General features: G+C 40.3%; 1 protein-coding gene across 2 annotated transcripts in view; it reads left to right on the forward strand.

Moving 5' to 3' along the window:
• Klhdc10 (kelch domain containing 10) overlaps positions 1-23,736 on the forward strand; it is a 52,941-nt gene that overhangs the window by 6,307 nt on the left and 22,898 nt on the right. The window contains exon 2 of one of the 2 annotated variants that reach the window (XM_075953360.1): positions 17,818-17,904. The exons of the other annotated variant lie outside the window; for it this stretch is intronic. Within the exon in view, the coding sequence (XP_075809475.1) occupies positions 17,818-17,904 (87 nt within the window). The remainder of the gene's footprint in view (positions 1-17,817; positions 17,905-23,736) is intronic. 2 annotated transcript variants of the gene reach the window in all.

Genomic DNA, 23,736 nt, shown 5'->3' on the forward strand with positions numbered 1-23,736 from the left:
TTGTTGTTGTTGTTGTCTTGGAACTCACTCTGTAGACCAGACTAGCCTTGAATTCAGGTTTGCCTGCCTCTGCCTCCCAAGTGCTAGGATTAGAGGGACGTTACATTCATTTCTCGTGTTCACATTTTCTGCCGCACTCCACCACTCTTCACGTTTGCCCAGTTTTATACATGTATGATCACGAGTATGCCATGGCACACAGCCAAGGGGAGAAGATGGCTTTCAGACTCGGTGCTTTCCTTCCACCATGTGTATTCCAGGGATGGAACTTAGGTCATCAGGCTTCAAGTGCCTTGAGTTACCAAGCCATATTGCTAGTACCTTTTATGTCTTTTTAAAAAAAAGTTAGATATACATACAGGAGAAAACATGTCTTATTTGAGCCCATTGCTTAACCTCTTTTTCCTTTTTAAAAAAAATATTTATTTTTGTATTTATTTTCTTAACTTATGAGTGTTCTGAGCTGGGCGGTGGTGGCGCACGCCTTTAGTTCCAGCATTCGGGAGGCAGAGGCACGGGGTCTCTGTGAGTTCCAGGCCAGCCTGATCTACAAGGAACTAGTTCCAGGACAGGCTCCAAAGCTAAATAGAAACCCTGTCTCGAAAGGCCAAAACAAACACAAACAAACACGAGTGTTCTATCTATGTAAGCTTGCAAGCCAGAAGAGGGCATCACATCCCATTATAGATGGTTGTGAGCCACCTTGTGGTTGCTGGGATTGAACTCAGGGCCTCTGGAGGAGCAGTCATCTCCCCAGTCCATAGTCCTTATTTTTAAAAGATGTACTTAACTGTATTCATGTGGAACATATGCATACATGAAGATAAAACACACATGTACATAGTTTTTGCTTATCTGAGTGTAGTCTATTTTACCTATGTGATCTCAGTTCTGTTGATTTTCTTGGTAATGATGCATTTTTGTTTTTTAGGGCTAAATAATACTCCAGTATGTGTATGTGAGTGTGAGAGTTCTAGATTAAATTCAGGTCCTCATGCTTGCCTTGCAAACATTTGCCAGCTGAACTATTTCCTCAGTCCCTCCAGTCCTTGTTTTGGTTTGGTTTCTGTTTGTTTTTACTTTTTTGTTGTTGTTATTGTTGTTGTTGAGACAAGGTCTGTCTTGATGTGTAGCTCTGGCTGCCCTGCAACTTGCTATGTAGACCAGGCTGGTTTTGAACTCACAGAGATGCATCTGCTTCCGCCCCCTGCATGTTTTAAAGGTATGCACCTTTAAGGGTATTATTGTGTAGACCTGGTTATCTTGAAACTCTCTGCATAGATCAAATTGACCTAAAGGCATGTACTACCACCCCCTTCCCAAGACCGAGTTTCTCTGGCCTGGAACTCACAGAGAACCGCCTGTCTCTGCCTCCCCGAGTGCTAGGATTAAAGATGTGCACCACCACACCCCTGGCTTGGTCTTTTATGATTTATGAAGCAAGTGTTCTTACCCACCGAGTCATCTCTCTGACTCTGACTTCACTTATTTATTTATTTGTGTGGGTGTGGGCACGCAAATGCCGACGTGCACATGTAGAGGTCAAAGGACAACTCTTTTGGGAGTCAGTTCTCTTTCCACTACTGGGTTCCAGGATCAGACTCAGGTTGTCATGTTAGGCAGCAAATAAGCAACTTTACCAGCTGAGCCATCTCACCCCCTATGTTTTATTTTCGTTTTTTCCCATATTAATTTACCAAGCCATCTGCTGATAGGTACTTAGGTTGTTTGTAGCTTTTGACTGTTAAGCATAATGCTGCTATGTATATCTGTGTGCAGATGTCTGGATATGCCTTTCCCTTAGGTAAATGCCTGGAGTACAACTGTTGAATCATATAGTAACTCTGTGAAATATGTTTAGCCATTTGAGGAATTGCCAGACAGTTTTCAAAAGCAACTGGAATTTTACATTCCCACCAACGCTGTGTACATCTTCCCAAACACTTGTCATCTCACTGTTTTAATATGTTGAAGGAGAAGCTCATGTTCCTGTTTTTTAGACTAGGTCTTCATGTTGTTCTGGCTCGTCTCAGACTCCTGGGCTTCAGCAGCCTCACTAAGTAGCTGGGTTGTAGGCGTTGCACCTGCATACCTTCATGTGGTTTTTGATCTGTTTTCCTTGATGCCTAACAATGCCTAGCCCCTTTTTATGTGCTTGGTGACCATTGTGTCTGTTTCCCTGTAGGGAGCTGTATATCACATGCTTCATCTTGTTTTTAATCGAGTTGTCTTTTTATTGTTGTTTATAAGAGTTCCTTATATATTCTAGGTATAATTCATTTGTTATTTGTGTGATTTAACATTATATGTGCATTTCCTCCCATTTTATGTTTTCTTAGTTGTATTGCTTGAAGCACAGTGTTTTTTTTTTTAATTTTGATAATGTCTAATTAGTTGCCCCTTTTCTTTTGTTGTTATTTGTTTTTGGTGTACTCTGCAAGGATCCTTATGCTTTCCTCTGGTGTTCTGTGGTTTTGCCTTTGTCTCAGTGCTTGGTGTCAGGTCTTCCGAGCTCCTGTCCGGCCATCCCAGTGCCATTTGTTTCCAGCACTTTTCTTTCACTTTTGAATGGTCTTGTCACCCTTGTCAAAAATCAGTTGATCTCTCCATTTTGTTCCATTTGCTCTGCCTGTCTGTTCATATGCCAGCACCATACCACTTCATTTCCTGGTGCTTTGAAATAAAGAATTATGAGTCTTCCTATTTTAGTCTTCTTTCAAAGGTTCATTTTGGCTATTCTGGGTCCCTTCCAGTCCCACAGACATTTGGGAATCAGTTTGTCTTTTAGCACAAAGCAATCAGCTAAGATGGCTTAGTAGTTAAGAATACTCACTATGTAATCATGAAGAGCAGAGTTTAGATCCCAACACCCACAGACTGAACCACGCCCCTACACACATCCTTATCTCTGTTCTGAGGAAGAAAAGGAGAAGCTCTGTGCTTTGCCAATTTTTAAGCCCACTGAGGAAATAGGAGCCTCAGGTTGATCTCTGACCTGCACATGTTCATCATGACACATACAAATGTACAGAGAGAGAGAGAGAGATAAAATGCATGTAATTAAAAAAAGCTATTTTCTCTGTCATCTTCTATAGAGACCCAGTCTCATGTAACCGAGGCTAAAATCTCCCTATGTAGCAGGATGGTTTTGATTTTTTGCCTCAGTTTCACAAGTGATGACATTGTAAGCACATTCCACCATACCTGGCTTTTATGAAGTGTGGATTGATTGTCAGTATTCATAGTTATTTTTGCAGAAGGATGAAACTCAAGGTTTTTTTTTTTTTTTTTTTGGATTTTCGAGACAGGGTTTCTCTGTAGCTTTTTGGTTCCTGTCCTGGAACTAGCTCTTGTAGACCAGGCTGGCCTCGAACTCACAGAGATCCGCCTGCCTCTGCCTCCCGAGTGCTGGGATTAAAGGCGTGCACCACCACCGCCCGGCAACTCAAGGTTATTTTGCATTGGATAAATTATTATTATTGTTTTTCGAGACAGGGTTTATCTGTGTAGCTCTGGAGCCTGTCCTGAAACTTGCTCTGTAGACCAGGCTGGCCTCAAACTCACAAAGATCCACCTGTCTCTGACTCCCAAGTGCTGGGATTAAGGCATGTGCCACCACCGCCTTGCTCTGTCTTTTTTTCTAATCTACCTTATGTATTGAAGTAGGATTAATCTTGCTAAACTACAGCTGTGTTTTTATTGACTTCCTGCCACATGTAGAATCCAGCCTGGACTTTTGCTGTCTAAGATGTGATCATTGAATGGAAACCTAGGTAGTGAAATGAAAAGTATGATGAGTAGTAAGGAAATGAGATGATCAAATAATTTGGAGTTGAGTGATGCCTTTTCTTTGAGTTGCTTCCCTTTTTATCCACGTTAGCTTCTTGCCATATGGTTTCATTATCAACTGTCAACTCCGTTAGTTTGGATCAGATGTATAATTGATTAAATACTAACTATACATATGTTGGTGTCACATGAAACAAATTCCTTTAAAAATAGGCACACAAACCTCATGCAGGGCTATGGAGTTTCTAGTGTGCACTCTGAATTTGGTAATTTCAAAAGAAACAAAATATATTTAGTTTTAAATACATATACTTTTTTTGTTTGTTTTTTGAGACAGTTTCTTTGTGGCTTTGGAGCCTGTCCTGGAACTAGCTCTTGTAGACCAGGCTGACCTCGAACTCACAGAGATCCGCCTGCCTCTGCCTCCCGAGTGCTGGGATTAAAGATTAAAGTGCCCAGCAGTAAATACATATACATATTTAAACTACTCAGGAAAATAACTTCTTAAAGCTATATTTAGAAATTTAGGGATTTGAGACAGCCGTGGTGGCACGTGCCTTTAATTCCAGCACTTAGGAGGCACAGGCAAGTGGATCTGTGTGAGTTCAAGGTCAGCTTGGTTATGTAGAGAAGTCCATGTCAGCCAGAGAGACACATAGTGAGACCCTGTCAGGGGGAAAAAATAGGGACCTAAATTATGATTTTTAAGTGAAACTTATTTGCTCTTATAGGAAAAACACTTGGCTGCATGTGAAATGTTATGAAATGTCTTTTAATATTCTACTTTCTGGGAAAAGAATAGGCTTGCTTTCCTGAGATGGCCTCCAATTTGGTAGTCTAGGCAGATCTCTAACTCATGATCCTCCTGCCTCAGAGTCCTATGTAACTTGGATTAGGGTTGTGCATACTGTGCTATTCTTAAAAATCGGTATTTCTGGGTGTAGTTCTTCATACAGAAGTCATGCTAGGTATTATGCCTACTTTGGCCATATTCATGGTTTATATATATATATATTTTTTGACAGAATCTCATATAGTTCACTGTGTAGCTGAGAATGACCTTGAACTTCTGATTCTCCTCGGTTGTGTTAGTGACTTTTCTGTTGCTGTTCCTGGAGCCCATTGAAGTCAGAAGAGACAGTCAGATACCTGAGAGTTTGAGTTATGGATGGTTGTGAGCCATATGGGTTCTGGGAACTGAACCTGGGTCCTCTGCAAGAGCATCAATTGTTCTTAACTACTGAGCCATCTCTTCAGCCCCACCCATCTTTTTTTAAACAGATTTTACTGGAGATGAAAAGAATGGAGGTGACACTGCATTAAGAAATCAGGAGCTGGAGGTATAACTATAAAGTAGAGCACTTGCTTAGTGTATACAAGATCCTAGAACCAGAGTAACAAAATCAACCAAACAAAACCACCACCTCCAACAAAAAAGAAGCAAGCAAAATGGAGTTTGTAACTGTATATATTTATTTTGATATTTCATTTTATAGACACATTGTAGACACATTAAGACTATAAATGAAGGCAGAGGTTTTGTTTTTAAATCTTCAAACACAGAAATCATAACAAAGGTTTTAGGATGAAATTTTTTCTCTCCTTTGAAACATCATTGAATCATAAATGTTGAAGTTGAAAAGACCTTAGAAATCTTTGTTGTTGTTATTTCGAGAGTGTTTCTCTGTGAGGTCCTGGCTGTCCTAGAACTCATTCTATAGACCAGGCTGACCTCAAACTCACAGAGATTCACCTGCTTCTGCCTCCCAAGTCTGAGATTAAAGGCATACGCTACCACTGCCCAGCTAAGAATTACTTATTTTTATTTTGTGTATATGAATGTTTATCTGCCTGCATGTCTGTGCACCATGTGCATGCAGTGCCCACAAAGGCCAAAATTGGGCAATAGACCCCCCCCGCAGAGCTGGAGTTAGAGGTGGTTGTGAGCCATCATGTGGGTGCTGAGAATTGAACCCAGATCCTCTGCAAGAACAGCCAGTGCTCTCACCACTGAACTGTCCTTCCAGCCCGAGTTTAATTTCCAGCCTTACTGCGGGAAGGCTGGCAATCTGCTTTATTGTTTTGTTTTTTCTAGTCTAGTGTCTTGGTAACTGCTGCAATGGGTGGTTATAAGGATCTTGAAATATTTGTGATTCTTCTAAGAATTGTATGATTTGGGGGCTTGAGAGACTATCCAGTGTGCATATTATATGAAGTATTTAAAGCTAATTCTTCCTATCAAAATATTAAACTGGGCCCAAAGGGTGGAGTTTTTTTTTTTAATTTGTGTGTTTTATGTGTGTTTTGCTTACATGTCTACTTGGTGCCCGATGAAGCCAGAAGAGGGCCTCAGATCCCCTTGAACTGGAGTTAAAATAGGACCCAGGTCTTCTGGAAGAGCAGCAAGTGGTCTTAATCACTGAGCCATGTCTCTAGCTCTGGGTAGAGTTTTTATGTTGATGTCTTGGCAGACATTCATAAACATTAAGAATATGATGGTATTATTTTAAACCAAAGTGTTCCCAGGAATTTTATGTTCATTAGATTCAGATGTAATATTTCAATTTAGCAGATTTATGAATTATAATACTTTTTGATTAATATATGTAAATATGTAAATTTTAGCTAATCTTTCAAAGCTAGTCTAGCAAGAATCAGTCATTTACGTAGATGAGTGATTTCAGTGTACCATCTGTTTGTGCCCTTTCTCTCCCCCAAAGACAAAAACCCCTCATCTAATGAGCCTGCTTTTTTCAGAAAAGGGATACTTGAATAACAAAACCAAAATGACAAAGACCAGCTCAAGATTAGAAGCTGTTCTTCAGTATGCTGTGGTTACTTCATATTTTTGTTTGTTTTTTTTTAAGACAGGGTTTCTCTGTGTTGCTTTGGAGCCTGTCCTGGAACTAGCTCTTTTAGACCAGTCTGGCCTCAAACTCAGAGATCCCGCCTGCCTCTGCCTCCTGAGTGCTGGGTTTAAAGCGTGTGCCACTACTGCTTGGCTTAACATTACCATATTCTGTTAGTCACAATGACCTACTCTGGTTTTGTTTTTTAATGAGATTTGGCAATGTGGCAGTATAATGAAGATATTATCTGAGTCTTGGAACAGTAGTGTCCTTCCTAGTCTTCATTCAACACATATTAATTAAATGCCTTTGTTAGACATACTTGCTTAAGTGCTAAATTGAATTATGATCCAGAGCATGATTGTATAGTAGTTAAGAAAGATTTAGATTCAGATGCATTGGTTTAGCTGGGTTTGGTGATGAATACTGCCTGTAATCCCAGAATTTATAATCTTGTGAGGCTGAGGCAGAAAGAGTTTAAGGCCAGCCTGGGCTGTATAATAGCAGATTCCAGGTAAACTATAGCTTCATGCAGAGACCTGTCTCAACAAACAAAGAAACAAACAAAAACATGATTTTAAATTCTAGACTTTTTATCTGGAGTTTAAGTGCTCTGTACAAATTGCTTAGTCTCACTATTCTTAATGTCCTCATCTGTAAATTGGGAATCATGGTAGTATCAATCTCATAGAGTTGTGGAGAAGCTTAATGAGTTCTTTTAGTAGTGCTAGTAATGTGTGCAGTTGTTTCCATGTATGTATGTATGTACAATGCTGTGGCCAGGCAAACTACAACATAGTACAACATGACATTATAAGTTATATTTTAGTTTGCTGTTTATTTACACTTTCTTTCAAAAAGTTTTTGAAATGGGACTGAAGCTCCTCCCTAAGGAGTACTTCATGAAAGAAGAGCTAAGACATGGGTCAGATCTCTTCTTCTTCTTCTTCTTCTTCTTCTTCTTCTTCTTCTTCTTCTTCTTCTTCTTCTTCTTCTTCTTCTTCTTCCTCCTCCTCCTCCTCCTCCTCCTCCTCCTCCTCCTCCTCCTCCTCCCTCTCTCTCTCTCTCTCTCTCTCTCTCTCTCTCTCTCTCTCTCTCATACACACATACACACACACAATGTGCATGTTGTCTCATTGTGTAGCCTTAACTGGGTTGGAGCTTACTACGTAGACCAGGCTGGTCGTGAACTCACAGAGATCCGCCTCTGCCTCCCAAGTGCTGGGATTAAAGGTATGTGTTACCACCGCCTGGCCCATCAAAGACTCTTTAATGGCTATTGTATTTTACAAATATACTGGAGACCCACGCAGTGCTGCCTGCATTGGTCGAAGCCCTGGGCCACAAGTCTGCGCACTTTTGTGGCTGAGCTGTGAGGGTGGAACCTTTCACCGTCCCTTTGTCCACTATGACCTCTGCATTATCTTCAGTGAAGCAGCAGCCATCATTTCTATATGACTCTTGTCAAATTACAGAGTGTCCCTTGAGTCCCTTCACAGAGATGATGTACAGATTTTTTTGATTCCTCTGTTGTCTTTACAGTTGATCACAGCTCTTTGGGGAAATCCAGGGAAACATGGAATTTCACACTCTTCTTCAACATCTTGGACACCCAGAAAGCATCAGGATTCTTTAGCCCGGTTCTATTTACATTTTAGATGTATCATTTAAAAAGTATTCCCTACATTATAATTTTTTAGTTTGTTTTTTTATAATTTTTACTTAGAGATAATGCTTGTTCACATGAAATTTTAAGAAATAAAATGCAGCTGGGCATTGGTGGCACACACCTTTAATGCCAGTACTCAAGAGGCAGGCAGACCTCTGTGAGTTTGAGGCCAGCCTGAGGAACAGAGTGAGTTCCAAGACAGTCAAGGCTGTTAGAGAAGCCCTGTCTCAAACAAACGAAAGAAAGAAAGAAAGAAAGAAAGAAAGAAAGAAAGAAAGAAAGAAAGAAAGGGAGGAAGGAAGGAAGAAAGGAAGACAGGAAGGAAGGAAGACAGGAAGGAAGGAAGGAAGGAAGGTAGGAAGGAAGGAAGGACGAAAGGAAGGAAGGAAGAAAGGAAGGAAGGAAGACAGGAAGACAGGAAGGAAGGAAGGAAGGAAGACAGGAAGGAAGGAAGACAGGAAGGAAGGAAGACAGGAAGGAAGGAAGGACGGAAGGAAGGAAGGAAGGAAGGAAGGAAACATGCAGCAGTGGGGTGGTGACTGCCAGCACTTGGGAAACAGACAGCTGGGTTTCTGTGGGTTCATAGCCAGTCTGACCCAGGGCTGCACAGTGAGGCCTTGTCTCAAAACCAAACCAAATAAACAAATAATATGTAAAGATCCACATATCCTCCACCCATTTTCCTAGAACGAGGATATTGTGTTACTATTGTCTTCCCCAGTCCATTGTCCTCAGATTTCATCAGTTTCATCGTGTGTGTTGAGTTCTGGATAGTGTTGTTATATGTGTAGATTTATGTGATTATTACAGCCCAGATAAGAGCAGTGCTCCCCAATGGTATCCTCTAGATATAGATACTTCCCTTGACAAAATACTGGTGATTATTAATTTGTCTTTTGTTTCTCTACTTTTGCCATGGCTAGAATGATACATTGGTATCAAATTTTAGACATTTATCACTCCTTTTGCCACCCCCATTCAGGGCAGGTCTTCCTACCTGCTTAGTTATCTCTGGGAGTGTGTTCACAGAAACCCTCAGAGGTGTGCCTTACTGGCTAGTGCTCTCTCTCTCTCCATTGCTTTTTTAGATTTATTATTTTGTATATATGAGTATTTTGCACTCAGGAGGCAGAGGCAGGGGATCTCTGTGAGTTTGAGACCAGCCTGGTCTACAAGAGCTAGTTCCAGGACAGGCTCCAAAGCCACAGAGAAACTCTGTCTTGAAAAACCAAAAACCAAACAAACAAAAAAAAGATTAAGCATCACAAATCCAAGCACCACCCCCCATGTCAGCTTGTCATCAGATACATTTTAAACTTGTCATTTCAACCACTAGCCCCCTACCTCCAGGTTCATGTCTATTTCATAATGCAAAATGCATTTAGCACATCTCCAAGAGTCCCCATAGTTCTACTGTTTTCAGCATTGCTAACAAACCCAAGTTCAAAGTCTTATGTGAGGGGCTGAAGAGATGACTCAGTAGTTACTAGCACATCCAGAGGACCCAGCACCTATATCAGGTGACAACTCACATCTACCTATAATGCCAGCCCCAAGGGTTGCAATGTCTCTGGCCTCTGCAGGCACACCTATACTGACATGCACATATCCACATACAGGTACACACACCTACACATAATTTGAAATAATAAAATCTTAAAAAAACAAAAACAAGAGGAAAGTGGTGAGTGAATGTCTTGTCGAGGCATTTGGAGAAACAGAAGTTGTGGAACTAACTACATGCCAGGAATCTTGCTGTCACCCAAACATCAATCTTTGGCTGTCCTTCTAAAAATTAAAAAAAATATATACAGTGTCCTGTGATGACTCCAAGGTCTGCCAGTACTTTGAGGAGTAGTCAGTCAGTCCCACTTATGTAATTGCTCCTGTGGCCTCTTCACTGTACTGGGCTGCTGACCCCAGAGAAACACTTGCCTAGGCACCCTGGTGTGGGGCAGAGAGTTCTAGAGCTCTTTTCTCTAAGTATGCTATCGAGCCAGTCACAGGTGGATCCCTAGTGTGGCCCCAGCCAATGCTGAGATGCCCTTAAGGCATTTTCCCTGTTGCCCTGTTGCAAGATGAACAGCCTTTTAGAGGGGCTAGTATCTTCAGCAGCCACAGCTTCATTGGTTTCAACTTACACATGCTTCTTTTTTCTGGTGAAACTGCAAATTTTTCTATTTGTCGAATTTTTTTTTTCTATTTTGCTCAACTTTTATCCCCAGTGCTCACTGCAAACCCAGTTAAAAGCAGTCAGCAATGCCCATGCTATCATAGCCTGAAGGCTGGGCTGTCCTGAAAATTCTTCTACTAGATTTAGTCTACTACCCTTAAGCCATGGACAAAATATAGATAAATTCTTTGCCATAGCGATACACAAATGGCCCCTAGTCCAATTTCAAGAGTCTTCATTTCTACTGGTTTGAAGTTCCTGGAGCACAGTCTCTACGCTACCCACTCTTGACCCCTCATCTTCTGCCCCCCACCGAAACACCCATTTAGCCAGCTTACAGCAAACCAGATACAAAGGCTTTGGAACCAAACGGTCAGGTTCAATCATGGCAACAGCCCTACTTTTTCTGGAAGCAGCTTTCTTGGTGTGTGTTAATTTTTCATTGCTGTGATGAGCACCCAAGAGAAACAACTTAAAGGAGAAAGGTTATCTTGATTGAGATAACTTAGGACTTGAGAGGTTTCTGTTTGCAGTTCTTAGTTCCAGGGTTTCTGGGGCCATACTAACGTGGATATTGTTGTGGAAGCATTTGGGGTTGGCTGTTTACTCATGGTAGGCAGGAGGCAATAAGGGAGAATGCCAGTGTCTTTAGTCACTGTTCTGTTACTGTGAAAAGACCATGATCAAGACCTAGGCAGTTCTTGTAAAAGAAAGCATTTAACTGAGGGCTCTCTTACACTTTCAGAGGTTAGTCCATTATTATCATGCTGGGGAGCATGGCAGCATGCAGGAAGGAATGGCCCTGGAGCTGAGAGCTTTACATCCTGCTCCACAGGCAGCAGGGGGTGAGAGAAAGATGCTGGAGCTGGATGGGCCTGGTGTGGGCTTTTGAAACCTCAAAGCCAGTGACACATCTCCCCCCACACCTCCTAATCCTCCCTAACAGTTCTTCAACTGGGAACCAGGCATGCTATGGGGGCCATTGTTCATACCACCACAGCCTGTTCACCACAGCTCTGCAGACCAGGCTGGCCTCTAACTCACAGAGATCAGCCTGCCTCTGCCCAAAGTGCTGGGATTAAAGGCGTGCGTGACTACACCTGGGAGTGTTTACATGACCTAGTTTCTATGTATGCTCACCAGTATTCAATGCTACTACTTTTTAAATTGTCTCTGTTCTGATGTATGATATACAGTTTTTATTTTGTTTTGTTTTTTGAGACAGAGTTTACACTTATTCCTGGCTGTCCTGGAACTTACTCTGTAGACCAGGCTGGACTTAAACTCAGAGATTCCCCTGCTTCTGCCTTCCAAGTGCTGGAGCTTAAACGCATGGGCCACCACTGCCCAGAGATACATAGTTTATAAAAAAATTTTTTTTAAAGATTTATTTATTTTTATGTGTATAGTTAGTTTATCTGCTGTCTTTGTTAGATTTTCTGTTGATGTGATGAAACACTATGACCAAAAGCCACTTGGGGAGGAAAGGGTTATTTCACATTTCCATAGCACAGTCCATCATCAAATGCAGTCATGGCAGGAGCTCAAGAAGAGAAGGAACCTGGAGAAGGAGCTGATACAGAGCTTGCTCAGTCTGCTTTCTTGCTTTTTTGTTTGTTTTGAGATAGGGTTTCTCTGTGTAGCCTCAGCAGTCCTGAAATTCACTCTGTAGACTAGGCTAGCCTCAAACTCACTGAGATCTGCTTGCCTCTGCCTCCTGAGTGCTGGGATTAGAGGCATCTCTCTCTCTCTCTCTCTCTCTCTCTCTCTCTCTCTCTCTCTCTCTCTCTCTCTCTCTCCTCTCCCTCTCTCCCTCCCTCCCTCCCTCCCTTCCTCCCTCCCTCTCTCTGTCTGTCTCACACACACACAGACACAAATGGACCACTGTCACATCAATAACTACAAAAATGCCTTATAGGCTTGTCTACAGCTGGATCTTATAAAAGCGTTTTCTCAGTTGAAGTTCTATCATGTGGGTGTTGGTAACTGAAGGTAACATGAAGGGTGCTTAAACATTGAACAATCCTCCCCACCCCTACCCCCCATCAGTTTGGAGAGAAACCAAAATCAAGGACTTGGTAAAAGGTATACCTGGTCGTGTGTGTGTGTGTGTGTGTGTGTGTGTGTGTGTGTGTGTATGTGTGTTTTCTTTCTTTGTTTCTTTTGTTATTTGAGATGAGGGGTGACTATGTAACCTTGGCTGGCCTAGTACTCACTAAGTGGACCAGGCTAGCCTCAAACTCAGAGATCTGCCTGTTGAGGACTGGAATTTAAGGCATGCTTCACCATGCCTGACTTTTTATGTGTGTATTTTTGAGACAGTCTTACTCTAGCTCAAGCTGATTGTAGTTCTAAATGTTAGTAAGGCTTGGGTTGTGTATTATTTCCCGGCCAGCCCGTGCTCATCGACACTTAAGGCTTTGTTGCTTATTACTTTTTTTCTTATGCCCATTATTATTTTCTGTTTATATGTATAATTTTGAGTATTTCTATTACCAGACTTCTAAGGGAGCAATTTTTTGTGTGCATCCTTATACTTCTAAAAATGCCCCCTTCATACATGAATAAGAGACAAGTATAGAATTCTAGGTTTAAAGGTAGAACTGGGGTGCATGCCTATGATCCCAGCCCTCAGGAAGCAGAGAAAGGAGAATCCTAAACAACTTAAAGTCTACCTGGTTACAGAGTGATAATCCCATCTCAAAATATAAAACTATACCCGCCCCCCCAAATAATTCTTGACAAAAGTATATATGTTTGTCCTGGGAACATGTGTTTAAAAGATAATTCTTGTTACCCTTAAGGCTTAATCAATTAACATGTGACTTCTCAAAAATTAATGGATCATAGATGTTTGGGTTTATCTTTAAATTCTCACTTTTATTTACCTATTATTTTTAGTTTGTTGAGACAGTGTCTGACTATGTAGTCCTGGCTGCTCTGCAACTTTCATGTAGACCAGGCTAGCCTCAAAGCCTTGGTCAGCCTTCTGGTTCTGCCCTTGAGTGCTGGGATAACAGGCATGTCCCACCATACCTCCCTACTCTGAGTTCTCACTGGAAACCCTTTATTTATAAGTGTTCTTCCTTATACCAGTACCTGCTGCTTTGAATGCTGTACTGTTGTAGTAAGTTTGGGAATAGAATGTGTCCGTCTTCCAGTTTCTTTTCCAGATTGTTGTGGTGTTCTGAGCTCCTTCCATTTCCATATGAAGCCTAAGATTCATTGGTTCATTTCTTTAAGCAACAACAACAACAAAAACCCAGTACTTCAAATTTCGGTAGAGATAACTTCTCTTTGGTATCTTAACTTTAATCCTCTGACTTTTCTCATGTTTGGGCCTTGGTTTTGTGCTGGTTCATCCTGCTTTGAGAGTCTTTGCCAGCCTTCCTGTGACTGTCGGTGCAGTGATTGTGGTGGGGATGAGAGAGGCTGAATGATGAGGCCGAGTCCACCTGCTGTCTACCGTTCTCTAGTGCAGCTGCCTCCTCATCTGCTAGGATGCCGGGACCACACAGTTGCTGTCCCCATCCAACTGCTCAGTTGTTCCTACCTGGGGAGCACATTCTTACTCATTGCCTCCATTTCTGTCTGGGAGACATAGCTGGGAGGCGTTGATCTGTAATTTAACTTCTGTGCATCACCAGCCAGCTATGTGGTCAGTTTACAGACCGTCTGCTCTTTCTGCTGGCCTTAGTTCACTTGTTTAAACCAATAAAGCCACCACTCAGCCACTCCTTTTCTTGGGTCTCTGGGACTGGTCTTGGTCTGTTCCCTAAATTTTTTCTTTCTTCTTTTCATCTCTCATTGATTCCTCATAGTTTCAATCTCTTAGGGCATTTTTAAAATTTTCTTTCTATTGTAGTGTTTTTGTTTGTTTTGTTTTGTTTTTCAAGACAGGATTTCTCCATGTGGTCCTGGCTATCCTGGAACTCACTCTATGGACCAGGCTGGCCTTGAACTCACTCCTGCCTCTGTCTCCCAAGTGCTAGGATTAAAGGCATGCGCCACCACATCCAACTTCTATTGTAAATTTATAAAAAGATGACATTATTTATGATTTGGGTAGACAGTGAGTTAGCTGTGTCTTTCTAAGCCTTTATTTTTAGTCAGTGTCTATGGTGAAGTAAATATTATAAAACACATTTAAGCTAGCAGATAAAAATATTGATTTAATCATTGAGGACATCATTATCTTTCTTTGTGAAGATTCCTTTTAAAATAAACACTAATGGAGATGAGGAGTTTAATTTTCACCATCAACAGCTTAATGTTTGTGTAAACTTTAATGAATGGAGGTGTAGGTCAGGAATTTATATGAAATTTAAAAGTGCCTATTTTCTTAAAATAACAAAAGTGCATGTGCGCGTTACTGTTATGTTGTTACTGTTATGCTACGGTGCACCCCCACCCTGTCTGCTCTTTGGGTAACTAAGAGCACATGAGCCCTGAAGCCAGCACCCACTTCGACTGAATGACTTCCATGGAGTTAGCATTAGCTTCTCCTGGAACAGAAACAATATGTTGGTTGCTGTGAGAGAAACATGCCAAAGATGTTTAACAGAGGTTCTAATAAAACAAAATGGGGTGGGGCCTAGGGTCAAGCCCAGGGTCTTGTGCATGCTGGTCAAGTGTACTCTGTGCTGAGCTACACTCCCAGCCCTCCAAATGTCTTTGGTTACAGCTCTGAGTCACTCACTTTTAGTGTCATTTCAGTATTATTCTAAAGTAGTTTTATATTTCACATGGCAGCAGGTGTGGTGGAGCACACCTTTAACACAAGTAAGAAAGAGGCAGCGGATCTCTGTGAGTGAGTTTCAGACCAGCCAAGGCTGTACAGTGAGACCTATTTAAAAAATCTAAAAAAATTTTCATATGACTATATTATTTCATATAAATTATATGCCATATAATTTTTGGCTAATGTAGAAGGAGTAATTACCCCAACCTCTGTCATAGCTACACTGTTAACAGTTTGGTGTGTTTCTTTCCAATATTTTTTAAGTTATATTTTTAAAAATTAAAGTAATATATTTTTTTCCAGTCTAAAAGTAATGTGTACTCAGTGAGAAAGCTTGGAAAATAAAGAGTACAAAGGGGAAAAACCAAAATCACTCATAAATTCCATCCAAAGATAATCATGATTAAATCTTGTTGTATATATTTTTTATATTTTTCATGAACATATTCTTTATTTACTAAAATTATATACTATACTACGCTTTGTAACTGGATTGTTTACAATATAATGTGAATGTTAATGTTAATAGTCTTATATAAGCTTTTAAGTGGTATGTACCATATGAGCATATTTAAGTATGTTTAGCTAACATACTTAACCATATCGCTATTGTTGGACATTGAAAGGTTTCTAATTTTTTTACTGTTATTAATATTGCCATAGTTAATATCTTTGTCCATACATCTTTCCGTGCATCTATGATTGTTTCTTTAGGAATAGTCCTACAAGTGGAATAGCTGGGTCAAAGGGTATGTACACTTTAACGCTTTTGATACATGAAATGTCAAATTTAAGCTAACCACTGTTATATTCTGTCTTGTATTGCTATTCAATTGTTTTGTGTGTCTGTCTTGTCTTTCTAATTGGAACATACATGAGAGTAAGGGAAGTTGCTTAATATGTTGTTACCCTTTGGCAATATGGCTTCCTGTGTTGGACACATGATCATCAATGTATATCATTGTTGATTCAAAGCGGTGGTTCTCCAGGGTTTTGATGTCATGGTCTGTATATTTAAAAATATGTGTGTGTGTGTGTGTGTGTATATATATATATTAGAGTAAATGTAGGCCTGCAAATTTTCCATTTTTTTAGGCAGAGACATTTTAGAAATAAGACCAAATAAAAATTTCTATCATCATCCTCTTAAGAAATAAAGATTATTTAGCAATAAAAAAGGATAGAGCTCTGAAGAGAACATATTAGCTTTTTGTTCATATGTTTATCATTTTATATTGGGCTGGAATTTTCACCTTAACCTAGAAGTGAACTAGAGACCAACATTTGGTTAACACAGACCTAAAAGATTTTAGAGTATTAAAAGTAAAACCCCTTTGCAAGAATATAATTTCCCTATGTCTCTTTCTCCACAGTATTGTGAAGGTCATGCATTAAAGAGAATTTGTGTTTCTCCATGTCAGTGTTTGAATTATCAAGCTAGACCTGCTGATGAGCACCTGAATATATTTCCAATCACTTAAAACAACACTCATTTTTCTTTCTAGGGGATTGGAGCCAGGGTAGGTGTGATGTAGTGGAAAGACAGGATGTTCAGGTCGGCTCCTCACCTTCCATCAGTCACTTTTCCTTCCGCTTCCTTCCTAACACTGTGACGGTGATCAGATCTGTGAGGGATTTTCTAGCCCTTGTTCCACTTACTTCACTGTGATGTGACTGTTGTTTCTACAAATTCTTTGCTTACCTGACATGAGTTCTTCCAGGTAGAATGAGTCATATCCTTCTTTTGCAGCTCTAGGTGCTAACACAGGGATTCAGGCATAGCAGGTGCCTGATGACGCGAGTGCTGAGCCAGTTCTGGATGTTGAGGGAACTGTGTGACATAATGTATGTGGAAGCGCACATAAACTTTGTGTGTTATACAAACAATGGTAAATTTGTTTTTGACAGGAGCTATTTTAATGGGGAGTCTCAAAACTTTGTGAAGAGAGAAAATTGCCCCGTGAACAGTTTTATAAGTGCATTATGTTTTTCTTCTATTTTTGCAAGAAAACAAGTTTTAATTGGGGCTAGTGTGGAGCTAATTTCCTTCCTAGGAAGGCACATGTACTCCTCCTGCCTGTGTCGCATGGAGGTCCCAGATAGCAAATTATCATCTAATTTTAATTTTAATGAGAACAGCGGCTTTCTTAATAAAAGCCAGTATCCATTGCTTCCTAACTAGTAAAGAAAGGTACCAAGTCTTGAGCAGAGGAGCCTGTGTTGTGCCTGATGCTTTTGGGTAGAGCTCCTTTTGGCTTCATTGGCTTTAAAAGACTTCTTTCTAATCGTTTCTAAAACTCCTGGTAAATTTTTGCCACAAGATGGCATTGGTGATTATTTGAGGGTTCATGCTATTGAAGCAGCTCTAAGGAGGTGTGCATGATTGTATTGTGTGGGGAATAAGAGTGGACGACTTTCATCGCTGCTTATGTATTGTTGCATTTTAACTCCAGAGTTAAATGATACTTAAGTCACTTTCCTTCTGTATTCAAGTATTGTTTTGTTTCCTGTTTTTCTGTCTTTATAATACAGTAACTATGTATTATTTGCCATGTGTTGTATGTGTCTGACTTACTGCTGATAATTGTGGTGACAGGTAAGAAGAAAATACGATGGGACCCAGTTAGGAGACGCTTCATTCAGTCCTGTCCCATCATAAGGATCCCTAACAGGTTCTTGAGAGGTGGGTGATAACTAGCAAGAGGTCTGTGCTTCCTGTGGGTTAAAGGGAATTTTGAATGGATTTTCTAAATTCAAAACTGTTTTCTTTAAGTTGTCTAGCAGTCAACATTGAAATAAAGGAGTATAGGCCTCAGTTTTAAACTTATATTTTATACTGACCACTGTTGGATTTGTAATGACAAGTTTGGGGAAAGTTAGACTCTCTTAATGTGCCCTCGTTGTTAGAGCAGATTACTTTACGAATACCACTGGTCCATATAGTCTTCAAGTGTAGGATGTGATTCTAAGGAAGAAATAAAAGATGATGTGATAGTCTAAATGAAAAAAAACCCTTTGTATTAAATATTGTAAATAAAAAGCTGTGGAAAGCATTTGTAACAGGTCTTTAATATGAATATAAAGAGATCCTAGAAACAAGTAATCTGTATTTACTAGAAAAATAAGTAAATGTGCATATAAATAGTCAATACATAAAGAAATGCTAGTTGAGGAGCCCAAAATGGCTCAGGAGGTAAAAGTGCTTGCTGCCAAGCCCCACACAGTAGAAAGGAAGAAATTACTCCCATTAGTTGTGCTCTTACTTCCACACCCGTGCTGTGGCACAATGTATATGCATACACACACAACACATACAATTTATAAATAAATAATACATAAAATATTAAAAAATATTTGCCAGTAAATATAAACCTCATTTAGTTCACTACTGTGAAATAAACATAATAATTAAAATAATATTTTTACTTATTAGATGGAAGATTAAGATAAAACTACCCATGTTGGCAAGGGTGTGGGAAAAGAAAGTTTAAATGTTGACCTTTTATGCAGACTTTTTGTATGTAACTGACAAAATGTATCAACTTTAAAGCTGTGGTGCTTTGACTGGGCAGCTCTTCTGTTAGAAAGATCTCATTGTTTCTACTTCCCACTTTCCCATCAGCTCTAGACGGTACTGAGAAATTGCTCAGAAGAGGATTGAAAACTCTAGTTTACTGTTGTTTTTTTTTTTTTTAGCTATAGCAAATTATCAGACAAGCATGCTTGATGTTGTAATTTAAACCTTATTAAATTACTTGCAATTCATTTAATCTCATTTTAATCGAAGAGATTCAGTTAAAAACCTAAGCTGGGTGTAGTTGCAGTACACCTTTAAGGGAGACAGATTAGTGAGTTCCAAGCCAGCTTGGTCTACATAGCAAATTCCAGACCAGCCAGGATTACACAGGGAGACCCTTTCTCAAATAATAAACGGCAACAAAAAATTACGTAAGGGAAAATTCTACAGCCGCTATAGACATTTCTCTATCTAGTGTATACCATATTTTTAGCAGCCAAACCCTAGAGCATGAAAAAAACTAAAACCAGTACTAAATAGATCAAGATAAGAAGTTCAGTGATAGTCAACCACCGTTCACCATCCCAAAAGAAAAATAATTAGGATATAGAGTTTAATGAAAAAACAGTTGTGTGAGGCTGGGGAGGTGGCTCAGAGGTCAGAGCACTTGTGCTCCCGCAGAAGATCCGGTCAGTTGCCAGCACCCTCGTGGTGGCTCCCGAGCATATGCACCAATGCAGAGGATCTCATGCTCCCCTTTGGCTCTGCCAGTGTCAGGTCCTCGTGTGCTGCACGCGCTTGCAGGCAGACACTCAAGCACACTTAAAACATCTTTAAAAATTGTCTAAAATTTTATAAAAATATAAGATGACCAGAAAAGCCCTTGGTTATTTCTGCATGGTAGGTTTTTTGTTTTTTACATAGCCTCCATTAAAAAAAAATCCTAGGGAAAAACACTGCACAGGTAAGTTTTATACCACTGGATGTTTGTGAGTCCTAAGTTCAAAATGGCTGAGAAAGTTGGTGATAGTTAATTCTGAAAAGAGGGGCAGGCTTAGCATTGGGGGTATAAAGATCACCACAAGCCTCCTTGAAGCAGTGGCCTTGTCTGTCTTCTCCCCTTTGACCAGTTTGAGTGTTTGATGCCATTGGCCACGTGCATTTTCTCTTCCTTTGGGTCATAATACTAGATGATCCTAGATGTTTTCTTCTTACTCTTTGTCCATTTTGTCCCCTAGTTTCTGATTTCCACCCATTAAAGGTGGGAATTCAGTGCTCTGTCCTTTTCCATGATCTCTGAGTGTTCCATCAGCTTTCTTAGGTTTAACTCTCTGTTCATCATTCATCCTTTCATTTGGTATTTCTGGATTGTTTCCTGTGTAGCAGTTACTGTACTTCCTAGACTGATAATGCAGATCTTAGAGAACCAGGTAGACAGACAATTGCAGAGTAATTGCGATGAAATTATTTGTGAGAAGTGTCCTAATAAGGTGGTATGGCATGGGGCACACCAAAGAGGTTCTTACCAGCAAATGGAGAAGAGGACGACAGAATAGTGTCATTTGATTTTTTTTTTTTTAAGAAAAGTTGCTTAAATCTGAGTGGGATTTTGCAAGGGAAGGGTAGAACCGCAGGCAGCAGGTAGCTTGAATATGGTGTTTATGCAGACTCAGGCATGGTACTCTCAAAGATTTTTTGCATACTGGCAGTAAGGAGCTGGAAAGGGCCAAATAGGAGCACTGTTGAAGGATAATTTTCAGGATCAGACTTGGTTTTGTAGTAAACTGAAAGCATCCACTTACCGTCTTCAGTTCTCCAATACCATTGAAGATGAAAAAAATTGATAGATGATGTTACGTCATAATTGTATTGAAAATAAAAGAAAAAGGAAGTTTGGAGTCAGATATCTGTTTCTGAATCCAGGCTCTGCCATTTGCCAACTGTGTGACCCTGGGCAAATCATTGCTTATTTATTTCTTTATTTGCCTCAGTTTCCTTAATTTGTAAAGCTAGAATGGTGATAATAGTACCTTTTTACAGAGAGAATGTTTGCAAAGTTTTTAATTATGTCTAGGAATGTTTAGTTAATGTTAGCTGCTAGTTTTTTAGGAATTTTGAGGAATTTCAGGGTAATTAAAAACAAGCAGATGGTGGGGGGTGGAGTCTAATGGTAGAGCACTTGCCTGCATGAATTCAGTTCTCAAAACTGCAAAACTAATTAAAAACGAGGCATGGAGGCAGAGGCAGGCGGATATCTGTGAGTTCAGGCCAGCTAGGACTGTTACCTAGAGGAACCCTGTCTCGGGGAAAAAGAAAACTAATTAAAAACGAGGCATGGAGGCAGAGGCAGGCGGATATCTGTGAGTTCAGGCCAGCTAGGACTGTTACATAGAGGAACCCTGTCTCGGGGAAAAAGAAAACTAATTAAAAACGAGGCGTGGAGGCAGAGGCAGGCGGATATCTGTGAGTTCAGGCCAGCTAGGACTGTTACATAGAGGAACCCTGTCTCGGGGAAAAAGAAAACTAGGTATGGTATCACACACTGGTATCTTAGAATGTGGAAGGTAAAGGCAGGAGGATCTGGAGTTCAGGTCAACATCAGCTATGTAGTAAGTTCCAGAATAGCCTGGGCTACATGAGGCTGCCTTAAAAAATGGAATTATATCGAATGAAAACCAACACTGAATATAATGTAGTCCAAAACCAAGCGTTCTTGATATATGGTAGATATCAGAGACTAATTTCATTTATTTTAATTTGGGGGGGGGGCAAGGTCTCACTATGTAGTACTAGCTCACTTGTAATTTACTGTCTAGACCAGCTTGGCCTTGAACTCACAGAGATCTGCCTGCCTCTGCCTCTTGAGTACTAGGATTAAAGATGTGCACCCCCATCACTGGCTCATGGCCATTTCAACATTTCGTGTTTTTTTTCAAGACACAATTTATCTATCTGTCTATCATCTATCTATCTACCTATCTACCTACCTACCTACCTACCTACCTACCTACCTACCTACCTATCTACCTACCTTCTATCTAATCCCTTGCTGCCTGGAACTCACTTTACAGACCAGGCTAGCTCTGAATTCATAGATCATCTGTCTCTGCCTTCTGGGTGCTGTAATTAAAGGCATGAGCCACTATGCCTGGTTTATCTTTTTTTTTTAAATAGTGTTTATTTTTTATATTTAAGACAGGGTTCTTACTAAGTGGCCCTGGCTTGACTGAGACTTGATGGCATCAACTCACAAAGATTGCTAGATTAAAAATGTGTACAATTATACCTGGTCTTGAGGAAACCCTGTGGAACGTTAGGAAACTCTCATCATGAGCGGTACCCTCACAGAGTGATAGCGAATTGTTTGCTCAGCAAGACTCAAGACTGACCCTGAGTTTCTAACCTGCATCATGACTGCCAAAGATGATTGCATTTAATGTTCTCAGGGGAAATTATTTTGCAGATAGATTCTGTTTGGGGGGAGGTCAAAATAAATAAGAGATCCGAAAATTTATGCCATATACTCATGTTGGGAAAATTAGTTTTAGAGATAGATAATTCTGGTAATGTGAAAAATCCCAAACGAGGAAGATTTGAATATACGTAGTAGTGTTGTGGAAACGCCAGTGAAACTTGTCCATGAAGCTAAGTATAATTGCAAAGATTTCTAATAATATAGAGGATTTGTGTAAATATGTGAGTATACATATGTATTACATTCTATAACATTAAGCAAGTTGGAAGTAGCATTAAAGATCTCACAATTTTTTTTTGTTTTGTTTTAAAATGTACAAGTCAGGCTGGGTGGTGGCAGCACATGGTAATCCCAGCATTTGGAAGGCAAAGGCAGGCAGATCTATGTGAGTTCAAGGACAGCCTGGTCTACAGAGTGAGTTCCAGGACAGCCAAAACTACACAGAGAATCCTGTCTCCAAAAACCAAAAGAAAAAAAGAAAAGAAAAAAACCAAAACAAAACAAACTATAAGTCTTATTGAGGGGACTAAGAAGATGGCTTAATGAATCAAGTGCTTGCTGTACATGCCTGAGGACCAGTTTGGATCTGTCACAATCCATGGAAGTGCCAGGGGCATAGCAGCCTGCCTATAATTCCAGTCCTGGGAAGGCTGAGACATGGGGGCCCAGCAGCAAGCTGACTAGTTAGTCTAAGCTATATCAAAGTTAAATTGAGAGACCTTTCCTCAGTCAACAAGATGACTCCCAGATCAGCCCTGGGCCTCCATGCACACGTGCCTGTGCTCATACACACATGTACACATGCACAAATGCATACTCACCACACATATATACCCAAGCAAAAACAAATCTTACTAAAATATGAAGTTTTAATAATATTGAAATATATAGGTGAAAACTGAGCATCTTTATATAAGTTAATTTTTAAAAAAGACATCTCAGCTGGGTGATGGTGGCACGTGTCTTTAATTCTAGCATCTGGGAGGCAGAGGCAGGCAGATCTCTCAGTCGGAGGCCATTCTGGTCTACAGAGTGAGTTCCAGGACAGCCAGGGGTACACAGAGAAATTCTGTCTCAAAAAAACCAACCAAACAAAAGACATCTCACTAGAAGAATGTGTAAAAGTCTGAAATAGGCATTTACTGAAAAGAAAATTCCAAATGGCCAGTTAACATAAAGAGTACTCAACTTGGTTGGGCATGGAGGCACATGCCTTTAATTTTAGCACTTGGGAGGCAGATGCAGAGATCTCTGTGAGTTCGAGACATGCTTGTTCTACAGAGCTAGTTCCAGGACATCCAGGACAGCTACACAGAGAAACCCTATCTTCAAAAAGAAAGAAAGAAAGAAAAACACTCAACTTGATAAGCAATGAGAGAAATGTGAGTACAGCATGAGATGGGTTTGTAGACTGACAGGAATTATTCAAACGACGGCAGTGACGGCCGAGTATTGGTAGGCGGGTGGGGCTGAGAGCGTCTCGTATGCTGCTGGTGGCGGTGGAAACGGTTCTAACCATTGAC

Source organism: Microtus pennsylvanicus, chromosome 19, assembly GCF_037038515.1.
Source record: "Microtus pennsylvanicus isolate mMicPen1 chromosome 19, mMicPen1.hap1, whole genome shotgun sequence".
NCBI lineage: Eukaryota > Metazoa > Chordata > Mammalia > Rodentia > Cricetidae > Microtus > Microtus pennsylvanicus.